The sequence below is a fragment of the Periplaneta americana genome, chromosome 12 (genome assembly GCF_040183065.1).
Source record: "Periplaneta americana isolate PAMFEO1 chromosome 12, P.americana_PAMFEO1_priV1, whole genome shotgun sequence".
Taxonomy (NCBI): Eukaryota; Metazoa; Arthropoda; class Insecta; order Blattodea; family Blattidae; genus Periplaneta; species Periplaneta americana.
Window position 1 is genome coordinate 162510931 of NC_091128.1, and position 25305 is coordinate 162536235.

The 25305-nt window shown below is 35.0% G+C and overlaps 2 protein-coding genes across 3 annotated transcripts in view; both read left to right on the plus strand.

Annotated features, from left to right (window-relative positions):
* Positions 1-5696, plus strand: part of Top1 (topoisomerase 1) — a 43834-nt gene extending 38138 nt beyond the window's left edge. For both annotated transcript variants that reach the window (XM_069842443.1, XM_069842444.1), the window contains 2 exons: positions 1534-1683; positions 4635-5696. In XM_069842443.1, coding sequence (XP_069698544.1) covers positions 1534-1683; positions 4635-4737 — 253 coding nt within the window. In that variant the 3' untranslated portion in view covers positions 4738-5696. The remainder of the gene's footprint in view (positions 1-1533; positions 1684-4634) is intronic.
* A 7250-nt stretch (positions 5697-12946) lies between these two features.
* Gmap (Golgi microtubule-associated protein) overlaps positions 12947-25305 on the plus strand; it is a 190198-nt gene continuing 177839 nt past the window's right edge. The window contains exons 1-2 of the mRNA XM_069842445.1: positions 12947-13196; positions 15138-15214. Of these exons, the coding sequence (XP_069698546.1) occupies positions 13106-13196; positions 15138-15214 (168 nt within the window). The 5' untranslated portion in view covers positions 12947-13105. The remainder of the gene's footprint in view (positions 13197-15137; positions 15215-25305) is intronic.

Below are 25305 nucleotides of genomic sequence, written 5' to 3' on the forward strand. Positions count from 1 at the left end.
ATTTAAAAGCCACTAATTTCAAGCCACTGACTGATGTGATCAGCTTGCAACTTTATAGCCAGAAAGGAAGATCGGAGGTAGTCCACTAAGGCCCGATTGTATAAACCATTTAATCTTAGATCAGAGGTTAAATTGATCCTTGTTTCAGCTGAGCTTGGAATTTTGTGTTGTATAAAGTCTAATCTGAGATTAATTTGTCTCAAACTAAAGTCAACTTTGACTGAAGAAATTTCTCCGATTAAGTTGGATGATCCAAGTTCAGTTATTTCTTTTCTGTTTGAAATATACGAGTGACAGATTGTGCAAATAAAATATCCATTATTATTAATTTTAATAGATATGTTAGGTACATTTATATATGTTTCTTTCAATTTCTTGCCTTAATACACAAACATTCTTATATTTTATAAGGCTCTATCGTGTTCAGCAGTATCAAATAACATAACCTATAATTATATTATGTTTATAACAACCATTAATTATTAATGGATATGACAGGTACATTCATAAATGTTCAATTAACTGTATTACTAAAGGAAAATTGTCGTTTTATAAAGCTTTCTTATGTTTAGCAGTATCAAACACCATAACATGATAATAACTTGGAGAACAGTCAACCTTCTTCTTATTGTCCGCCATTATTTACATAGCACAAAAAACCAGTGTCTCCAACAGAATGTAATACGAAAAGTCGCCAAAAAGTAGTTGTAAAGTCGCTAGATTTCTCATTATCAACAAAGAAAGATTAAATTTTGTCACTATGGGGTGCTAAAAAGGTCACTAAATCCCTATTTAAGCAATATAAAAGTTAAAAGAAATTGTTGTTGAAAAAGAGTTAAAGTCACTAGATTGGCAACACTGAACAAACCTGTGTAACATGGTCCGCTCATCACGTATTTCACTTGTTTATGCGATGTTGCCAAATCCTTTTCACGTGAACTTAGATTGCATTTGAACCAAGGTAATTTGATCGCAGAAAAGTTTTATACAATAGAAGAAGTGTCTGAACTCGGTTCACTTTTCTATCTTCGATCAAAGTTGATCTTTAGTCAGGGAGTTTTATACAATTGGGCCTAAGGCAGACAGACTTGAGTTTGTTGAACTTTTACACCTGTATTACGAGAAGAAAAGAGGTGGTGATGTTGCCAGACTGCTGAAACTTCCAACTCAGCTCTCTGATTAACCGTGCAGTTAATTACAAAATGCAGTATATGTTTTCTATTCATTTAAATGTACCCTATCGTGCCGTTCAGTCTGCAGGATTATTTCACTTCCACCCTGTATAAATCTAAGGAAGTTTAAATAGGCTTAATTGTTAATTTTCACAACAGCATGCAGGCTTTCTATTTTCAGAATCGGTATATATGTAAATGTTACATTCCAAATCATGGTCAAACTTGTGTTACGTTGTACATCTGATGTCTCCTTATTTTTTAGTTTAAATTTTTCAGGACGAAGCCAAAATGTAATATATTCAGCCTATTGTGAGCTGTGTAATAGAAGGAATTTTAATTTTGTTGTATTTTGCTTTAGTGATATGGAGAAGCGCAAGAAGGCTTTGGAGCGATTACGGGAACAGTTGGCGAAGTTGGAACTTCAAGCTACAGACAAGGAGGAAAACAAGGAAATTGCCCTTGGCACCTCCAAATTGAACTACTTGGATCCAAGGATATCGGTTGCCTGGTAAGTTGTTGATATCTTGAGGGACCAGTTTTTCTTTTCCTTTTTATTACTTAACAGAATATACCCTTAATCACATAGATGTTTAATGACTTTCAGCTATCGTCAGTCTTTGCTCATCAGCTTTTCTGATTGTCCATGCCTCGCTACCGTAAGTGAGGACCGGTCGAGCTAGTGTTTTATATACCTTTAGCCTTGTATGTTTCTGAACATGGGATGATTTGAAGACGGTGTTAATCACGCAAGTGATTTTTATAAATTTAGATATTTTGTTTGACATATCTTCATCAGTGATGTAAGAGAGGTTATAACCTAAATAGTTAAATGAATTAACACGTTCAATTAAAGTATTATTTATCATGATCTTACTTGGAATTGGGTTCTCTCCCGAAAATGCCATGACTTTCGTTTTCTCTTTTGAGATTTCCATATTGAAATCTGAGGCGATTATTTGCAAATTATAAATGGCTCTCTGTAAAGCATCCTCTGTTTGAGCGATAATAACCTGATCGTCGGCAAACATTAGTGTATCGAGAACTGTGTTTTGATTAATTTGAATTCCAGCATGATGACTTTGCCTCCAAATGTATAAAATATGGTTCATATATATAATAAACAACAGAGGGGAAGACTGCACCCTTGTCTAACACCTTGGTTGATGGAAGTCCAGCTAGTAGTTCCGCGTTCAGTTCCTATGGCAGTTTCATTTTGTTGATATAAATTATAAATGGAGAGAATGATTTGGTTTGGCACATTATCATAGCATAAAATCTCTAAAAGTTTATTTCTATCAACTCTATCAAAAGCTTTTATGAAATCAATAAAAGTTAAGTGGGTTTGAATATTAAATTCTCTGTGCTTTTCAATTAAAATCTTCATGGTGAAATAGCTGTCGCAACATGATCTTCCTTTTCGGAATCCATTCTGTTCTTCAGTGATTTTGTCTTTGTAAAGATGTGTTCATGCGACGAACAGCGGGATGCTCTTTACTGGAACACCGTAAAAATGTGGACATATTGCAGGAACTAAAAATGGATCCTATAGTTAATTTTGTTCAACAATATCGACTTCAGTGGAAAAAACATGTCGAAAGGATGGATCGCACTAAATGGACTAAACAGATTCTTACTTACGTACCAAGAGGAAAGAGGAAATTGGGAAGACCACACAAGCGCTGGCATGAGACCGTAACAGATCCTGTAGGGTCTAATATGTGAAGGATATGATGATGTTTAATGACTTTGTGAGACATGATTGTCGTTGTGATTTTGCTTTCTGTTCCTCATATATATCATGTATTTGTAAGGAATTTACACATTTGAAAGAGTATGAATATTTATTCAGAAGACTTGCACAGTATTTTGAAGTGTCAAAATGTAGCAAAACACCTTAAGTTGTACCTCCTGTAGTTGTGGTTTTATGTAGCATTTCTGGACGCCATAATTTTCAGTGATGGGACTATGTTTCAGGTTACTGGTCACCCACAGCTGTAGGAAATGCACTTGCATTCTTGAAAAATGCTTGTGGCAGCCCAATGGTGAATATGTTTTCTCTGGAAAGAAAAATTTATTCAAATTGAAATTAAAATAAATTATGCATTCTTCGAAATTGTTCGTATTTCACTGAAAATATGACTTATCACGATAATATCCATTTATAGCATTAATTCGCAATAATGAAACTGGCTTCAGAGGTTGCAGCTGTGATGAAAGGAATGTCTCTTGTTTCTGTGTTTATCATAATTGCGATATTTTTAAACCTCTAATAATACATTTTATGTGCAGTTCAAAAAAAAGTTACAAATTACAAACTGATTTGTTGCAATCCATGTAAAATGTATAATGAGAAAGTAGCCCGTAAGTACTGTATGAAAATATTCAGAGAAAAAACAGAAATAATAATGCGGTAAATATTCTGTACCAAGCAAAATTTGCCTAAATAATGAATTACTGGAATGGTTTAACATAATTACTTACTTAGGTCATGAAATATCTATTAGTTGAAAATTTAGATACACCAGAGAAAATTCTGAATTTAAATAAACCCATGGGCATCATTAACCAAGTTCTGGATCCATCACTAGTTAAAAACTCTACCTGTATTTGTCTATATAAAATAATGGGTAACCAGTCCTATGTTATGGGAGCAAAGCATGAACTCTCAGGAAAAGGGATGAAAGCTTGTGAGATGAAGTTAATACACCTGACAGTTGGCTACACCAAATGAAACCGGAAGAAAAATGAAGTGCTACAAAAACTTAATTTATGACCAGTTCTAGACACTACATCTATAGATAGCAGCAGAACTGGAAAAGGAGAACGAGATCTTTTGGAAGATCCAGGACTAGATGGAGAGATCAGAATTTTTAATGTGTTGCTTTGGAATGGGGAAAGCGGTAGCCATATCTTGTTCAGGAAGATGGTGATGAATAATATCAATGTTATAAAAAACTGGCAAATCCTCTAAATAATGAATATTTGTAATATCTGTTTAAAATTATCAGATTGGCAATACCTACTAGCGTCATGCATTACAGGTGTTATGTTCGGTTCAAGTTTGTCGAGTATGGGGAAGTTGGATATTTTCCCTTGGTCGCTCTGCAGGAGAAAACCTGTCGTGTTTATTTGGCCTTTTTATGAAAATATTCACTGTCCTCCACTCTCATCCCATCATGTTTTAGCCTCTTACGAATTTTAGCACATATGTTGCAATTAGTTTTTCATATCGAATGAGATGAATTTTGTAATATCTTGGTTGCCTCTCTCATGTTGGAACATTGCAGGACACTAATATCCGCAACCAGTTTCTTCCCATCATTCCCATCGGAACACTCCGACTCAATGTGGTAAACTAAGGAACTTCTGTGGGATCACAGTTTCCATCATGAGAGTTAAACTTTCCTGTTTGTGACACTTTTTCTGTAATTTAGTGATAATGTTATATCTGGGTTGCAGGTGCAAGAAGCACAATGTACCCATTGAGAAGATCTACAATAAGACGCAGCGTGACAAGTTCCGTTGGGCCATCGACATGGCCGGTCCCGATTATGTGTTTTAACGACTGTCGTGCTAGTTGGAGGAGTCATATCTTGGAGGAATTGGTGTGCAGTGATTGTGAGTGAGTGAGGCATGTTGCAGATGTAAAATTTATTTAATGGCAGAGTTGGTATTGCAGACCCACCAGATCTTTAGCGGGAAGACGTGATTAGTGAAGTGGAGCATTGCCTTGTGATGATTGATTGTGACTTTGTGACCTGCCAATGCATGAAAGTAAAGAAGACTCCGTTTCCAAGATTGGCGTTGGTGAGGCTCATTTTTAATGGATGTGATGTGGGGCCCAAGTCTTATTTGTGTATAATTTATTAGTACGAATTTATATAGAGTGATTTTAATTTTATTAGGTGGTAAATTTTGGTACCACGCCAGCAGCCCCAAATGACAACTTGAAGTACATAGATGCTTTTTGTCTTAGCAGTGTGTGAATGTAAATCCATGGCATGTTTTATCATGAGATCAATTCACGACCATACTTTTAAGTAGAAAATGAATTGTTGCTCTTAAGTATATAGTTCAGTGCTGCAATCCCACTGTTTTGAAGTTTTGTTTACATACGCATCTTATTACAGAATTACAGTAATTGTTATATATATATATATTTTGTTGGTTTTCAACAGATAAACAGTAATAGCATCGTATCAATGTTTCGATTTATTTCCTTGTTGGATTCTTCTCAGATGCAATATCATAATTCAGCCACCTGGGGTGTGCATTTCTTGCGATCTGTTTCGGACAACGGATGCAACCAAAGCTCACCTCCCAGTTGGTTTTAAACTTGACCAAAGTGTGGATTTATTGCAATATATATGTATATGTAATTTACTATAGGGAAGGGTTGGGAACTGCTGCGGCTTAAAGTGTAATATTCGCCAATCCAATTGGTCCACCACAGCACATTTTACCTTTTGTCAGAACACATTCTGTACGTTACAGGAATAAAAGATAAAAAAATGAGCATTATATTGATTCTAAATGTTCCACTTTCCATGTTAAAGCACTTATCCACTATCCAGAGTCCTATATCTCAGTCTGTGATATCATTGCTGCTGTTTCTGAGAGTTTCAAGGTAGTGCTGCTTTTTTCCCGAATACTATTAGAGTTACAGAAATAAGATTTATGTTCGTCATAGCTGAAGTCTTACTGACTTGTTATTTTTCCACAAAGTTATCTCAACATTTTGTACATTTTCTCCAGCTCTCGGCAAATTTCAGTAGTCCTGTCCCATAAAAATGGCTTTCAGTTTGTGTGAACTGCTCTGTAACAACCTTGATGACAATTCAGAAGAGTTCTGCCCTTAAAGTCCATCTTTTATTAGACTAAACTATTACGGTACAAAAATGTTCAAAGGTATTTGTAGCTTCAGCTCTAATTAACAATAACAACAATCAAGGTTACAAAGCAACGATATAAAACAAAAGATGTGAAATAAATGAATGAGGTGTATAAACAATTGAATACTCTTTCATATTTAAGTATAAAAATATGTTGTTGTTTTCTAATGCCAGGCGTTTGACAATAAAGTCATTTGACCTCTTGCACTCCAATATTTTTCAAAGATATTATCATGACCAGCCACTGAAGCACAGATTTTGAGGTGTTCCGAATCCATTTCTTGGTTTGAGTTGCGCAATGGGCAGTTAGGGGACTGATATATTCCAATTCTATGCAGGTGTTTGGCCAAACAATCATGGCCTGTTGCCAATCTAAATGCAGCCACAGACGATTTTCATGGTAAATCGGGAATTAACTGTGGATTTTGATGCAGAGAGTTCCATTTTTTCCCTTGGGATTGAGTTATCAAATTTTGTTTGTTGAAGTCTAAGTATGTAGATTTAATAAATCTCTTCACAGAGTAATACGTAGATTTAGTAACAGGTCTGTAAGTAGCAGTGCTGCCCTTCTTTGCTAAAGCATCCGCATTCTCGTTTCCCAGGATTCCACAATGGGATGGTATCCATTGGAATACAATTCTTTTATTGAGTGATATTAATTGAGAGAGCATTTTAGTTATTTCTGCTGTTTGGGATGAAGGTGTGTGTTTAGAGACTATTGATAGAATAGCTGCTTTGGAGTCTGACAATATAACTACATTCTTAAATTTATTGATGTGGCATAGAAGATTCCTTAGACTTTCACTTATTGCAATGATTTCTCCATCAAAACTTGTTCCATATCCAAGAAATCTATAAAGTGAGAAGAGACAGCATGTAACACCTGCACCGGCACCTTGTTCTCTGGAGATCAATGATCCGTCGGTGTATAAATGAAGCCAGTTTTGTGGAGGTTACCTAATATTAATTGTCTCTAAAGACAATTAGTATAGAAATATAGGGATGCCATTTCAAATTTCTAAAGGGGGATGGCTGAGGGGTTGGGAGGGTGAAATCTAAAATGCAATTAAGCCTGGTTTCAGACTTTCCCCTCGATATCTAAATTGACGTGTTATTTTTAATTGAATTCAATTTAAATAATTATTTAGACTGGGAAATTTTGAAATGAAAGACCTGTATATTATTGAATGCAGTGTGTTTAGGGCAGGAACATACAGATAAAGTGGGTGGCTTTTTCAAGTTCTATAACATATAGTACATAGTCCTAGCTGTGTCCCCCTATTCAATGACTGCGCCAAAGAAGTAAATAAACATAGGTTGAGTTTCATCAATTTGTAATATAAACAAATATTGAACTAAAAACATTAGAAAAAGCATCCTGCATTCTTCTACTACTACATACTCTATCACGTTTGGTGTCTTAGAAGCCTTGGACTGTAGGGACGTGAGTTTAAACCTGTCTAAGGACTGGATTTTTGGATGAAAGAAAGCCAAAATGCAACTTCCATCAGATGTGCATATAACACCGTTCGTCCTCTGTAGTGAATTTACTGCATATAAAAATCCCTTTGTTCATAAATAAAGACAATATTCTGTATCGAGCTTTGCCCTTGCTTGATTTTCATCTGATGGCAAATATCATCATCCTACTGATTCTGGAGGTCTCTGGTAGGAAAGAGTAGATATAAAATATCTGTCCACAGTCTCACTGTTCACATTCTTGTGTATGTAATGAGTAATGACACACTGACGTACATGTAAGAGATGTATAAACTGAAAATTTTCCAGATTAGTCAAGAAGAGTATGTAAAGTGTTCAGCATATGAAAATTTTCGCTATTTGACACTGCTTTGCAGTTCTCATCATTGGACTCTCCTGCCTGTAACTTGATTTAAACTTGAAACAATAAATATTCTTACATAGATCCAGGATTGTTGTTTATTTTGCTACGTGTCTGTTTTGAATATTTTTTTCCACTCAGTATGTAAGTGCTTCATTGTAAACCACTCTGAAGTGTAGTTTATTACACACATGTATATAACATTTGCAAAATGTATTGTTTTTAATGTGTATGTGAATTATGCATGCATTTGTAGTGCGCAGATTTCTCACTTGCATTTATTACAAGACACCAGTAAAAATGAGATAAAAGATATGATTGTAACCAGTGAGATTATTTGTATATGTATATTTTTTAATCACAATGACATCTGTCGAAGAATATCGATGACCACAGGAATCCTGAATTACGGAAAACTATTTACAAGTAAGTGATTAAAATATATATATTTTTTTAAACAAAATGGATTTGTACTAAATAATTTTGACTGGGATTTTAAAGTCTGGGGGGAGGGGAGGGGAAGAGAATAATTAATAATTCAATTATTGTTGGGTTGGTTGAAATATAAATGATGGTGAAGAATCTTCAAAGAATCCTTAATTATTGAAATGGAAGTTTCACACAACTTTATAAGATGATAAAGCAGTGTTCAATTCACCATCACTTAATTTTTGAAGTTATTAAAACCAACAGTTTAAAGTATTTAAGGGGTTGTCATTACGTTTTGTGTTATGTATTGCAGTTTTTCCTCAAAAGAAGTGGAGATCTCCATGACACTCATACCCGTTTTTTCAGTCATATGCCTTTCTCCATACTCTCTTCAGTGACCTCATCCAACAGTACACTTGCTAAGATTCTTAACGTTTCTTTGCATCCGAACAAGAACGGCTGGATGTTCATTATAACACGTTCTAAGAAAGCTACACGAGCTGTAATAACAACTAATATACTTTGATTCAAAAAGATCTTTACAGTTTCACAATAATATATTTCTGTAATGAATTGTAATGCAGGATTTTGCTACCTCAATGGAAATAAAAATCTCAGGATAGTTTCATTTCATGTTTGCATGTACTCAATGTGTGCACTCCTGCCATGCGGCATATATCAATGAGATTATAAAGTTCCTATCGTAGACATGTGAGCACGTCAGTGTCGAAGTCAGCAGTGACATCAGAAATTCTTTGTTACAACTCCAGCAGATCTTGTGGGATTGATGGCACACACTGTATCCTTGCAGCAGGTAGAATTCGACGTTAGGTCCGGTGATCGTGGTGGCCAATTGCAGAAATTATGCATATAAGATTTATTTTTTAATCTTATGACTTGCCTATTTCGATTAAATTAACACATAATTAATTTTATATGTTAAGTATCAATATAATATTTTTATTAACGTTTATGCCTGATATGGCATCTTCCAATACAGTTTTGGCAATATCATATTTTATCATAATAGTTCAATCTATACTATAATTATATTCATTTATCTATGTTCACTTATATACTAAATTATAATCGTCATGTCAAATATGTTAAAATGCATCAAGTGCATTAATAAATATTTAAATTAGTAATGTTATTTACACAATTTTCACAATAATATTCCTGAGTTTTATTCATATGTTATCTACAAACATTTGATGTTATTATCTTGTCTGATTGTGTGAACTTACTGTATATAGAAGTACAATTTCTCTATAAATATCGTTAAAATTAAAAAAAATATATATATAAACTCATGTTACACATATGATATTTGTGCTCATGATTATTTTGTGGCATATGATTTTTACCATTTCCACTGATTACTTTCCATAAGTTTGGTCGTTGGTAAATGTCTTCTGCATTCATGTAAGGATGTGAAGGAGATCAGTATAATTTATTACCGATCCTATTGGTTTTGTGTTAGTGTAATCGAAATAGATAAGTCATAAGTAGACCTCGGATTTTAAGTTAAATGCCTATTTTTTCCTTTAGGGATAAACTAAAACTAGTTGAATATTTTCTCAAAGAAGAAGAAGACTGGGGATGTTGTGTTGATTGGCAGAATTCAGAGTACCTATTTTAAAAAATAAAGGAAATATCAGGAGTATTGTAACACATTCTAACAAAGGAACCCAAGACTACATACAGGTGACGCAAATCATTTTTCCCTTACTGAAGTTCAGATAATCACATGTGTTGTTCGAACTGTCTTGCGGTTTTTCAGTACATTTCATTTGTGATCTATATGAAAATAAAGATTTATCTTAATCAATGACATAATAGCACTGAAAGTTGGAATTTATAAAACAGTTATATTACCTGTTGTTCTGTATAGTTGTGAAACTTGGACTCTCACTTTGAGAGAGGAACAGATTAAGGATGTTCGAGAATAAGGCACTTAGGAAAATATTTGGGGCTAAGAGAGATGAACTTACAGGAGAATGGAATGTAGAACTGCACACATTGTATTCTTCACCTGACATAATTAGGAAGTTTAAGATGAGCAGGGCATGTAGCACATATGGATGAATCCAGAAATGCATATATAACTAAGGGAAAAATATCTTTGGGGAGGCCGAGACTTAGATGGGAGGATAATATTAAAATGGATATGATGGTAGGGACTGGATTAATCTTACTCAGGATAGGGACCAATGGCGGGCTTATGTAAGGGTAGCTTCTCTACAAGCCATTTGTAAGTAAATGACATAATAGCAATTTATATCACAAGTGGCTAAAGAAGTGTTTTTTTTTAAGAGTTGGTAGCCCTAAAACCACAAGTAAAGAAAAGCACTGTTTAGTCATGAGTCGTATACATTATTTTTTTTTCGTCACCATGCAAATATTTGCAGAAAAATAACATTTTTAAAACGTACAAATTTTAGTTGGTTCCGAAACAACTTAGTTGTAAAGCACCATTATTTAGATTTGTTTCCAGAAGGTAGTGGTTGCAAGTTTTAATGGTTTCCATAGTAATTAAGCTAAGAATTAAGTTTTTTTTTTCATACTGTAAAAAAAAAGTAAATAATGACATTTTTTATTTGTATTTATGTATAATCGCTTTAATTCCTGCGTAATATCACGACTATCTGTAGTTTACTGTGGAGAATGATTGTTTCTGTACCAATACTACAATGTTTATTACTTCATGACAATTGGGGTCCAATACGGAATTCACCTTTATTTAACTAAAAATTAATTACATTCAGTCGAGGAAAACCACGGAAAAAATTTCGATCAGATTGGTGGACACCAGGGATCGAACACGCGACCTTCCGAATGTGAATGTGAGTTTAGTGCATTATCACAGCTACCTTGCTCAGAGACATTCTTCTGATGCTTAGAGACTATGAGAAAATTATACTATAGGTAATTGTGTTGAAAAAAATTTAGTTTTAATTGATATTTTCACATCATTTAAGTTTGTTAGCAATGGAAAAAGTACTATATTCTTAAAATTTCCCCATAAAGAAAAATTGTATGACATATTGCATGAGATTTGTAGACAATTAATGGCGTTTGATTCATTTCAGGAACATGCTATTAGAAAACCTACGAACTTCAGAATTTGTCTCCTGTCACAAATGCCAGGCAAACAGAACTTTGGTTGCCTTCTAATTGGAGGATTAGCTAGCTACCTGCTCTCCTTAGTTTTGAACATCTACATTGTATTTGAGAGAATACAGTGAATGTTCCAAGTAGGCCTAATGCAATCAGAATCTTACAAGGACTAGGTAACACTTTTTATATTTCTATCGAAGTTAAATATTAATTGTCGTAAACAGTAATGTATAATATTAGAAGTGAATACATTATTATGAAGCAGTGCATCATAAGAATTTGTGTAAAATTAACTGTATAACTTAGTTATATTTTATGAATTAATACGTTTCTATGTGTAATCCAGAAATCGAAAACATCTCTTATTTTTTTAGTGTAACAGTAAGAAACTGGTTTTAAAATGATACCGGTAGTTCAAGGAAAACTACATATTATATAAACAGTACTATCATTCACAACATGTGAAAGGAACTGTATTGTGAAATGTATAAAACGTATAGGAAAAGTGTCACTTTTGATAACTATATATATATATATATAATATATATATATATATATAATATATATATATATATATATATATATATATATATATATATATATATATATATATATATATATATGTGAATGTCGCTGCAATTCGCAACACTGATCAGTTGATCATATCTTACTTACTTACAAATAGCTTTTTAAGGAACCTGGAGGTTCATTGCCGCCCTCACATAAGCCCACCATCAGTCCCTATCCTGAGCAAGATTAATCCAGTCCCTACCCTACCATCATATCCCACCTCCCTCAAATCTATATCCTCCCATCTACGCCTTGGCCTCCCCAAAGGTTTTTTCCCCTCGGGTCTTCCAACACTGTAGCATTTCAAGATTTACCTGTATGTGCTACATGCCCAGCACATCTCAGACGTTAGGATTTAATATACCTAATTATGTTATGTGAAGAATACAATACGTGAAGTTCTGCGTTGTGTAACTTTCTCCATTCACTTGTAAGTTCATCCCGTCCGAAATATTTTCCTAAGTATACCTTATTCCCTTACACCCTTAATCTCTGTTCCATTCTCAAAGTGAAGGTCCAAGTTTCACAACCATACAGAACATAAATCCTAACTTTCAGATTTTTTGAGAGCAGACTGGATGATAAAAGCTTCTCAACCGAGGAATAACAGGCATTTCCCATATTTATTCTGGTTGATCACATCACGCAAATATTTAATCTTCCTTTTTCTCATGGTTGTATTATTCTCGATGTTGGTGGGATATTTTATAAAGGAAGGGAAAAGTGGATTTCGTAGTAGTTGATCAAAATTGTTACTTGTAATCTACTATTAAAGGGAAAATGTTTATATTAAAAATTGGGAGAATTTTAATCGGTGTATATGGAAAAATAATTGTCATTTAGTAGTCATTCATTTTAAAATCTTTATTTCTTGTACAGTGCGGCCATTTGTGGAACAGTTATACCAATACATATCAATATGACATCAAAATAAAATTGTGGGTGGGGCGTATTTCTCAGCTGTTTGCCGTGTTGGCATGTGTTGTTATCGGATATTATTTTACAATGTTTTTAAAATAAATGTCCGGTTTTCAACACAGTATTAAATTCAAGTGATATAGTGTTATATTTACTTTGAAATGGCATGGCTGGAAGGACTGTCGACGCTGAAGGGCCAAATAACAAGCTTTACGAAAGAAGTCTTGTCCGAAGGAAGAGATGAAATCCTTGGTAAATTAAATTTTATTATATTACTGTGTAGCAGTTTTACTATGTTTGGACAGCACAATGTAAAAAAAAAATCGTATGATTGTGCATTTTAATGTATTATTTGTTGTTTATTCATTCCATAAAGTATAGTAATATTTCATATTTGTATAGGTTAAAGAAGACATTTTGTTACTTAGCTGTCAAGTATTTGTCATATCTTTACATAGTGGCATTTGATTTCAAGATATATTCACTTGTAGTTATAATGTAAATTGTTAATCTAAGTTCTGTCGAGGGTAGTGTGCTTCGTTGCTCAACGATGGAAGCGAATTTTTCTTAGGTTTCTTAACAAGGTTATGTACTAGGCCGCGGTATGCAAACCTCACGTGAATGTCAGAAGATGAAAAGTTAGCTTGGTCAGAATTACCAAACTTTTTTAACGTGGGCACCAAAACTGCTCGTTAAAAAGTAACCCAAAGTGGCAATATAGCCTATATACATATATTCATAATAAAACAGTGTATTTTAATTATGCAAATCTAGCCTTTCAGGTAAAGCTTCCTGTAAAGCAGATTTGAATAATTTCAAGGGAAAAATTGTTCCGGGGGCCGGGTATCGATCCCGGGATCTCTGGTTGAACGTACCATGCCAACTGAGCTAACCGGGAACTCTACCCAACACCGTCTCAACTTTTCCCTTTATATCCACACAACTCGCGTGGGCTGACGAAACGCCAGAGACCCACATCGAGTGCACACAAACTCTGTGTGACTTGGAATTGTGGTTTTCTGTTAACGTACACAGTGACGTATATATTATGCAAATCTAGTCTTTCAGGTAAAGCTTCCTGTAAAGCAGATTTGAATAATTTCAACCATTCAACCAGAGGTCCCGGGATCGATACCCGGCCCCGGAACAATTTTTCCCTTGAAATTATTCAAATCTGCTTTACAGGAAGCTTTACCTGAAAGACTAGATTTGCATAATATATACGTCACTGTGTACGTTAACAGAAAACCACAATTCCAAGTCACACAGAGTTTGTGTGCACTCGATGTGGGTCTCTGGCATTTCATCAGCCCACGCGAGTTGTGTGGATATAAAGGGAAAAGTTGAGACGGTGTCGGGTAGAGTTCCCTGGTAGCTCAGTTGGGAGAGCGCTGGTACGTTCAACCAGAGGTCCTGGGATCGATACCCGGCCCCGGAACAATTTTTCCCTTGAAATTATTCAGTGCATTTTAAGTTGAGAGAAGGGACAGAAAACTAAGAAGATAAACAAGTCTTTCACTGTTGGTCAAACAGAAATATGAACATTATTACACATTTATTCTCTTATTTTTATGTAAGGGTCATCCATTCTCTCTTCACTAAGCGTGTCCAGGATTTCACTGACATCTTCTTATTTTTCTAGTGCTTCTGCTTGAATTTTCATGCATATCAGGTTTGAAATTTGGTAATATTTTCTTGTCTTCTACACATCACTCACAACAGAAATTGTTAGGTACGTAGGTACTTGTGAAATTTATTCTTATTCTCAAAATAATATCAATTTCTGTAGGCCTATTTGTATGTAATTGTGAACTGTTTCTGCACTTATTCTGTAAATTATTATTTATTTTCAGTGTTAGCTATTTTATTGTTATATTGTCACATTTTGCTGTTATTCTTTGTCATTTACAGCAGCTGCATTGGCAGAAAGACAAAAATAAAAATACCGTAGTTACATAGTGCATTGCAGAAAATACTCTTGGGCTCTTAAGAATTTCATATTACAATGATAGAGAACACAAAATGAATAATAGCCACCACTCTCTTCAAACACTAGATTTCCACCATTGTCCTTAGATTCAACTATCGGGAAACTATGAATGATTTCTGCCTTTTGCGGTAATTTCGTTGAGATCAATATACAGATTTTTAAGTTACTCTTCTACCTGTAATGTTAAAATTTTTTTGTTGCAGATGCAAATTCTGAGCTAAGCGCATCAAAGAAGAAAGTAGAAGAATTGGAAGCATTGTGTGCATCACAAGATCTCGAAGTAAGTGCAAGTCCACTTGAAAAAAAAAAAAAGAATTGAAAAGAAAGGTTGGAATTACTGGTGTCAGTTTTATTTACACTTATAGTACCTGATATGGATAAATCGCAATATAGCGAACGCCAGTAGGGGAAGTTATCCCCACCCACATGAAATGTGCATTTGACACAACACTCGCCTATCACGTAGAGTGTCTGGTGAGCTAGTAGGGGAAAAGTGGAAGGGGTCGTGGGCGGAACTTCTACGTTTGCTATATTGCGATTTGCCCCCTGATATATTTTGTTGTAGTCATAGTTTTGTGTGATTCATTGAGGGAGATAATTTCTTGTCGAATGTTGTACTTTATATCCTTATGCCAAACATATGCAGTGTCTGAATTTTTCCACTTCTTTGAGAGTGCTTTATAGGAAGGAAATATAAAAAAAAAGTATCATTAGACGATGTATTTTTCCTCATTGTTTGTTACAAAGCAATAAAATTAACCAATACATTGAGTAAGACAATACCAAATTATCCAAGATCACAGTGGCAGCTGGTGCTTCAAAATTTTGTTCGTTTACTTTCTTACTACAAAATATTAGGCTTATCATGCTACAGTCGTAAAAATTTTCAAAAACTCACCTATTTATTTCCACAGTGTTTTCCCAGAATAGTCTCTTCGTAGTGTCATTAGAGCGTATCCGTTCATAAATGAAAGGAATATTCGCACTGAACTTTCAGTTATTTATGGCACTGACGAGTTCAGAAACATTTCAGGCTGTGTGTCTCTATGGAATTTTTCAGAGGCAACAATTTTCATGTTCAACTTTCGGTGAGTGTACAAAATTACTAGAAATTTTACTAACAATTCCTATGACGACTTCAGAGGCTGAAAGATGTTTTCCTACTCTCCTCCGAACAAAACATAAGGAAAACAGGACAAAGATTTTATTTCACAGCCACATAACCACTGAAACTTCTTGTACGCGTCAGAATTGAATTTTATGTTAAATGACCTGGTTTTGGTTTTCACGCACTGCGAAATTTCAAGGTTCGGAGTCAATCTACCAAGATGCTTAATCCCACACTTCCCTTCTAAGCTGCGCGATGAAAATGAATGTTCTATTAAAGATTGAATTGTATTCATCTTAAGTAGGGTCAATTTAGTATAGTAGAATAACACAAACAACACAATTTATTAAAATAGCTTCTTACGCGTCACCACGTGCTCTCAACCAACTCGACTCAAGTGACTGCAGTGAAATGGAAAGAAAAAACCACCAATAAAATACAAGCTCACCCCCTACCCTAAAAAAAAACTTGTTTTCGCGCCTAACTGCAGTCGCAGGGCGGACATGTTCTGTTTGACTCATTCATTGTCACTCATCAGCTACTGCCATCTGTTTCCATTTTCAAAGCTCCTTTACCTTCCTGTTCGTTTACCAACAACTTACAATCCACACTGGACAACAACCCTCTCATCCCCTCGCCCCGAAGAGATACTCAAGATCAAGCCAGTCTCCATAAGAAGTACGGTCGTTTACTGTGGCAAGTCAACGATGAGGCTCCTACAAACAATTATAGTTGGTTGAGAAACTTACTACAGTTGATCATACCAATCGTGTACTTAGACCACAATAATTTAACTTGTATTTTAAACCAAAATATCCGTAATTTTTTTAGGTGTAGCGCAAACTTGCTACAAGCTTAGGGAGCCGCGCCTGCAAGATCATATTATAGATCAAATATATATATATTTTTTTTTTTTTTTACAAAATTAGAGATTTTAGATTAAAAAGTTCTTGTAAAAGTGTTCTAATCATTGCATTATACTCAATCCAGACATTGGTTGCTAAGGAGACAGTCCTTTATGACTACAGTCAGCTGTTTACTTCTACTCCCTATACATCCCGGATCAAGTATTGGTATCTAAAACACAATAAAAATGAAACACTCCTTATTCCAAACTAAATTCGACCCTTAGTCGTAAACTTTGTGATTTGACTGCATGCATGCAATATTTTAAATTAATTTTCCCATATTCTTTTTTTTTTTTTTTTTTTTTTTTTTTTTTTTTGCCCACTTCTCTGCATTCATGTTGCTAAGGTTTCCACAAATTTTTCGCTAAGAACCTGAAATTTTTACTGCATGTTCTTTAAAATATACTTTAAAAAGTTATGTTTTTTAATAAAAATAAAATGTTTGTTTGTATTTTGTAAATTATATAAATTTGAAAAACTTAAAATTGTTTAACGACACGGTAAAAGTGTTACAATTTTTAAAAAAGGTTATGTACCTTAGACAGACGGCCCGTTTTGATGCCGGTTCTGCGTCATCTTCAGTGTCCTACGAACTACTGATCAGTAGTTTAGAAAACTCGCTCTTGAGTTCAGATTAACAAAATCCACTTGCCAAAATCGGTGGCGCAGACTGTATCTTTGAACACCAGTGTATAAGTTGACATATTTGTTTTGTTCATATCCAGCACATCAGCATCGGTGGAAGATTTACAATGACATTATCAATGAGTTTACAAAGTATGAGGAAAGAATGGAGTTTTCCTTCAAATAAACAAGATATAATTTCTTTAGAATCTTGCATTATTTCTTTATTAATTTCGTGCTCTTTGTCGAAATCTGCTAGAATGATTTAATGACCGTAATAGATAATATAGTCGTTGTTACTGTAATAACTCCTATGTGATATATTTATAGATTTTCAGACTTTTGCTCTATTAAATAACTTAAATAGTAATAAAGCAAATAATAAAATCTTCTATATGTAATTATATTTCTTTCTTTAGAAAATGTTTTTTTTTTTATCCAATGCCACCAGGTTGTCTTTTCGACATTTCTGGTCTTCTCTCCTGGCCATGGCTTAGTTGTAACCCACTTCTGAGGTTGGGGCGCCTGGAAGGCGGAGTTACATTACCCCGATGATGTGATAGGATGATTATGATAATGTGATGCCAGGAGAGGTCTTAAATCTAAACTTAACCTGTGCTCTAACCGGGAATGGAACCCAGGACCTCATGAACTATAGCTAGAAGCTCTGACCACTAGACCATGAGGGTGGTCTCTTTAGAAAATGTAAGAATTCACAATCTCCTACGTACCATTGCCATAGAATGAATAAATGTGTTTTTTCTTCCTACTGAAAAATTGTATATTTTGCACATAGAAGTTATTGCAGGAACAACAGCGATATGCTTCTAAAGCTGGAGTATAAAATATTGCTGGGTGGTAGTGACATTAAGTTATCTCGAAAAGGAGAGCCTACTCTAAGACAGCAGGCACCGCACGTGACTGGTCCCAAGATACAAATAACTTCGGAAAACGTATAATGTGTCTTTCACGTGTTAAATTGTATTACCTGTTAACATGTTTCGGCTTGCTATTGGCCATCCTCAGAACTGGCTGTTGCTGGTCTTGGTGCCTTTGGTTTTGTTTCCTGTGGGGGTGTGTTTATGTAGTGTAATGTGGAGTCAAAGAGTGTGTGTGTTTAACACTTTAAAGACACATTATACTTTTTCCAAAGTGATATAGTGTTGAAAGTTGTATAATCAAGATGTATAATGATATACAAATAACTATTGTGGGTCTTATTTAATCTAAAATAAGGCATATTTACCATTAGATTTCGACCTGGTATTTTAATGGTGTATGTCACATCTTAAATCAAACTTAGTTGGAATCAAGAATAATATGGTGGTTTACTCGATATGAAAGCCAACGATTTTCTTCATACATTTATTATTATTAATTATAATTAAAACTTGTTAAATTAACAACTTCTATACTTCACTGTGTTAGCTTACATAACTTCATATGGTACTTTACTTTAATGACTAATTTTGGTATGATTTGTAGCCATTCTCAAGGTAATTTGTAGCTACGAGGGGGATCCAGGAAATAACGACCGTTTTGTTGTAAATATTAAAAAAATATATATTTATTTGAAAAAACAAAGTCTGTTACATAACTGAAGCTTTCTTTACTTCTCTACATAATCACCACCTACATTTAAACATTTGTCGTATCTGTTCACTAGCTTTAGAATTCCCGTGTTATACTCCTCTGCCGCCAGTTCATTAAGCCAGGTGTTCACTGTCTTCTTCAACTCTTCATCACTTCCAAAACGCGTACCACCCAGAAAGTCTTTCAGCAATTCGTCGAGTGATGTGCGCCTGTCTTGCAAGATTCTGTCGTTCACTTTAGTCTTCAGGTCTTCTGTGATGAGTGATGGGCGTCCGGGTCGAGTTTCGTCGTGGACATTTGTTCGCCCATTGTTGAACATTCCGCACCATTTTCTCACATTTCTTTCATTCATTACAGTATCACCATACACTTCTTTCAACTCCCGGTAAATTTCTGCAGGTTTCAAATGTCGGGCATTCAAAAATCGAATCACACTCCTCACCTCACAGTCGGCGGGATTATCAATCACGTCGTTCATTTTGAAGTAACACAAAATGCACAATGGCGACTTGTTGCAACCAGTACTCACAAAATTATGAGAACACATGTTAAGGAAGCCAGTTGACCTTCAAACAAGGAAGGGGAGTCAGCTGCGCGGCGGGTATGCGCGAACGGTCGTTATTTCCTGGATCCCCCTCGTATTTTCAGTCTTTAAGAAAATGGCGACTAATCATACCAAAGTAAAGTACCAAGCCGCCATGGTAGTCTAGTGGCCAGAGCGCTGGACTTATAATCCTGTGGAATTTTGATTCCCTGTGGCGTCTCACCTCACCTCACCTCACCTCACCTCACCTCACCTCACCTCACCTCACCTCACCTCACCTCACCTCACCTCACCTCACCTCACCTCACCTCACCTCACCTCACCTCATCGTAGGTGTAGTGTAAACCAGTCCCCAATGATGCACCCTGGACAAAGACTTTGTTGGTAAATTGGTCTACATAACTTGCTTTATATGGGTGAATGATGTAAATCAAATGCCCGTCATTAGTAAACAAAAAAGAAATGTGAAAGACCATATTAAGTTTCATATGTTAAAACAGTGAAGTATAAATTTGTTAATTCAACAAGTTGTATTTATCATTAATAATATACAAGTGTTAAAAGCGTGTGAATCAAGAATTAATTTTTAATTACATAGAATAAACTTACAAATGAAATCGTACAGTTCATCTGAAATTAAATATTGTGAGCGATTTTTCAGAACCTCACTTAATGGAATTCGTAAAGAAATTATTTTGCTTCTAACGTGTTTCATATTCAGTCCGAAGTGTTTGAAGACAATTCAGAAACCTCACATGTCATTGGCTGTATATTTTGACCATCAAATTCTCATATGTTATGGATGGCGCTGTTAAATTGTTATATGACTTGATACCTGAAATGTTAATGGGCACTATAAAGTGATGCTGATTGCAGTTACGTTTGTTTTCCTCACTTTGACTGTTTAAAAAGCAACTTCATCTGTTAACACAGGTAAGAAGCCATAAATTTTTTGATAATCACCTAAAAGGTATTGTAACTTTAATCTCTCTTACTGCCATTGGTTACTGGAATTGTCGATGTCAAATATTTTAAGTGTACTTAATTTCTGAAATTAAATGTTTAGAATTCATGTCTGTATTATTCTACCAAAAAAAAAAAAAAATAGAATTTCTGTATATTATGTTTTTTTTTTCTGCGTCAATGTAAGAAATTTTAAATCTTTGTTCATATTTTCAGATCATAAAAAGTGACTAGCAGGGGCAAGATGGTGGATTTGGTACTTGTCGGAAAAGGAAGTACAGTGAATCTTATGAGACCTATGAATCCAGTAAATTTGTTCAGCCATGAAGAAATAGTTGAAACTGGTTTTGAAGACAGTAGAATCGTCTCAGATTCTTCATCATTTTCAGATTCCTGAATACTGCCCTAGTTCATTGGGCTCTAGCTGTTTGGTAATGAATGAAGAACGAAACCGACATGGAAAAAACTGTGAAAGACAACAAACACAAGGCGTAACTACTTAGTGCGCACCTAATAATAATAATAATAATAATAATAATAATAATAATAATAATAATAATAATAATAATGCTTCATTTATACTGGCAGAGTTAAGGCCATAGGGCCTTCCCCAGTGGCGGCTCATGCCTTTCTTGGATGGGTGTTCACAAAAAAAAATATTGGTAATGAACACACTGATATATTCTGGTATAGCTTAGTCACACGTCAGAGATAAACGAGTTCTAATATGCATGTACCAAATCTATGCATATAAACCATAATTAAAACCATTAAACAAGAGTAGAGTAAAATTAATTCATAGGACTCACCTTCACTGCTGTTGTTGGAGATCTAGATTTATTTGTAGAGGAACTCCATGCGCCCAGTTTTGAGAGATGCAAACTTATCAATAACTCTAGTGTTGTTAACAAGTCCCCCACCCCCCAATGTACATAATCGGTCTTCTGTCATTGTGTTGCGGAGGAATATTTTATTCCTCTTTTAATTTAACACAATCACAATTTTACACACATCCGTCTCCAAACTTCAAATGTTACTGTTTCAACTTTCAATACGTTACGCACCAATGCAGCTTGTATTTTCCTTACTTTGCTGAACAAAAGACAACAGAATCAGCCCCCGTGCATAACGGTATTTTGAAAAGAAAGAGTAAAGAGAGAAAACGAGGAAAGAGGGAGAAAGGAACAGGATGTCAGACCCAAGAGAGATGGAGCATCTCTCTTTCTCTGTTATTAGCACGTTAAGACCTGTGCGAGCCAGAGCTATTGTAACCATTGCATCAAACCAGAAAATATTCTCGCCTCAGGCTATTCCACCCTGCTAGAGAAAAATTGTGCGAGCTGCTGTCAACCTGTCCAATGGAGATTTAAAGACACACGACACACGAACGAGAATTCTCTCGAGACGAAATATGTAGGAACGTCATTGCACATTGGAAAGGAATAGATATAATAATATTAATACAGCAATACATACGATTATTATTGGTTTTTAAGGTGTTCACGTGCTCCTGTGCTCATATAGAGGAACCGCCGCTGGCCTTCCCTTACACTTTACCAGGTCACAAAGTATACAAGCAGTTAAAATTTAACAACCTACATACCAATATGGATATTCGTCTGTAACAAGTGATCTTCTGAATACTTCTCCATCAGAACCTGAAGAAGATTGTACCATTAATTCTGTAATACAAGAAGACATTAGCGAAATGAATGAACAAAAAAAAGGTTTAACTGTCATGCAGATGGTGAATCTTGAGAAAGAAACAAACGAAAGAAAGTGCACAGGCTTGGAGAAAGCTGTTCAGTAATCTTTATATGAGACGAGTCAAAGACAGACTAGGAGAAGAAATGTGAGAGGGAAGAGGAGGGAAAGAGGGGGGTGTGTGTGTGTGTGTGTGCGTGCGTGCGTGCGTGTGTGTGTGTGTTTTTTTTTTTTTTAAGAAGAAATGAAATGCAGCACAGAAGGTGACATATAATTTATTTTCAATCTTTAACAATTCTGTATCATTTTTGTAACATCACATAAAACAGTTCTGTGGTTCAGAGAAACAATATTAACAAAATAAAGGAACATTTGTAACACAACCTGCAAGGTCATCCACTTGTCTTTATTCAATGTCAATGCCAGGCGCAACTAATTGGTACGAACAGATGAAGATTGTCAGCTATGGAATTTGTTTTCTACAATTTAAAATGCTAAGATGCCATAAAGTGTGTCTTAGTGAAACATACAGCAGAGTCCGTATAGGCCACTTTCTATCTGATGCTTTTCCAATTCACTGCGGGCTAAAGCAGGGAGATGCACTATCACCTTTACCTTTTAACTTCGCTCTAGAATATGCCATTAGGAAAGTTCAGGATGACATAGAGGGTTTGGAATTGAACGGGTTACATCAGCTTCTTGTCTATACGGATGACGTGAATATGTTAGGAGAAAATCCACAAACGATTAGGGAAAATACGGGAATTTTACTTGAAGCAAGTAAAGCGATAGGGTTGGAAGTAAATCCCGAAAAGACAAAGTATATGATTATGTCTCGTGACCAGAACATTGTACGAAATGGAAATATAAAAATTGGAGATTTATCCTTCGAAGAGGTGGAAAAATTCAAATATCTTGGAGCAACAGTAACAAATATAAATGACACTCAGGAAGAAATTAAACGCAGAATAAATATGGGAAATGCCTGTTATTATTCGGTTGAGAATCTTTTGTCCTCTAGTCTGCTGTCAAAAAATCTGAAAGTTAGAATTTATAAAACAGTTATATTACCGGTTGTTCTATATGGTTGTGAAGCTTGGACTCTCACTTTAAGAGAGGAACAGAGATTAAGGGTGTTTGAGAATAAGGTTCTTAGGAAAATATTTGGGGCTAAGCGGGATGAAGTTACAGGAGAATGGAGAAAGTTACACAACGCAGAGCTGCATGCATTGTATTCTTCACCTGACATAATTAGGAACATTAAATCCAGACGTTTGAGATGGGCAGGGCATGTAGCACGTATGGGCGAATCAAGAAATGCAATAGAGTGTTAGTTGGGAGCCCAGCGGGAAAAAGACCTTTGGGGAGGCCGAGACGTGGATGGGAAGATAATATTAAAATTGATTTGAGGGAGGTGGGATATGATGGTAGAGACTGGATTAATCTTGCTCAGGATAGGGATCAATGGCGGGCTTATGTGAGGGCGGCAATGAACCTCCGGGTTCCTTAAAAGCCAATAAGTAAGTAAGTAAGTAAGATGCCATAAAGTGTTGTATCCAACTCGTGGATAATCTTATTATGACACTCGTGAAAATTGTCGCACTCACTGTCGTTCGTGCGACAAACATTCCCTCATGCCATATTCATCAAGATTATCAACTTGTTGTATAAATAACTATTACGGAATCTTACTTTCATAATTGTACAGTAGGCCTACGTTTAAGTATGTTTTCAAATTTTATTACGTTTAATTCTATTCTTTCTTTACGAATTATAAAGAAATACTATCCGATGTATGTAAGTACTATTCGTTACTGTATCTTAATTAAATAACCAAATTAAGTAATTATAATTGTATTCGTGAAATAATTTTATGAAATATTACGCAAGGTTTTAATTTTCTTTGGATACTTAATCTCTAAATAATTTTTTTTAGATAGCTGTTTTTAAAAGTAGGTCTTTTAATGCTAGAAAAGCGTATTAAAATTTACTATTCTAATGTGCATGCAAAAAGTATTCTTTAAGACTAGTGTGAAAAGTATTTTTAACACCGACTTTCAACTGTTTACTTTCCGATTGTCGAGTGTTTCCCACCCTCTTACGCACAAGAGGACTCTTGGTTACGCGGCAGCATGCAATCAGTCAACAAATCGGTTCGAACAGTAATATTGCAGGCCTACTTAAAAATGACTGCCTTTGTTTAGAAAATATTAATTAATTAAGTAAATTCAACTATTTATTCTCAACTAGTTGAAACAATTAAGAGTTAAATTTAATTACGGTATATAAAGTTAGGGAGCACCAGTGTTTGAACCAGGGACCTCTCGATCTGCAGTCCATGTTTCGTTATTAGAGTGAGCTCGTGAGAATTGTCCCTACACAAGCATGAACGAACGACCTTTTTTAAAGTAGTGTACGATACAAGTTAAAAGTAATTTTATTTTGTTCACTCTGCCTATGGCTTCATTTTGTAAACATCTCTAGTCACAAAAATGCCATTTTTAACGCTTGTATCGCAAATAACTATTTTCCTTTGAGAAGATTAACTCCATATATAGATGAAATTATTGGGAATCATTAGCGTGGTTTTAGGCTAATAGACGACTATTGATCAGATTTTTTGTATTCGACAGATATTGGAGAAAAATGGGAGTATAAGAGTACATCAGTTATTCATAGATTGAAAAAGGCATATGACTCTGTTAAGAGAGAAGTTTTATATAATATTCTTATTGAATTTGGTATTCCCAAGAAAGTAGTGCGATTAATTAAAATGTGTTTCAGTGAAATGTACAGCAGAGTCCGTATAGGCCAGTTTCTGTCGGATACGTTTCCAATTCCCTGCGGGCTAAAGCAGGGAGATGCACTATCACCTTTACTTTTTAACTTCGCTCTAAAAGGGAAAGTCCAGGATAACAGAGAGGGTT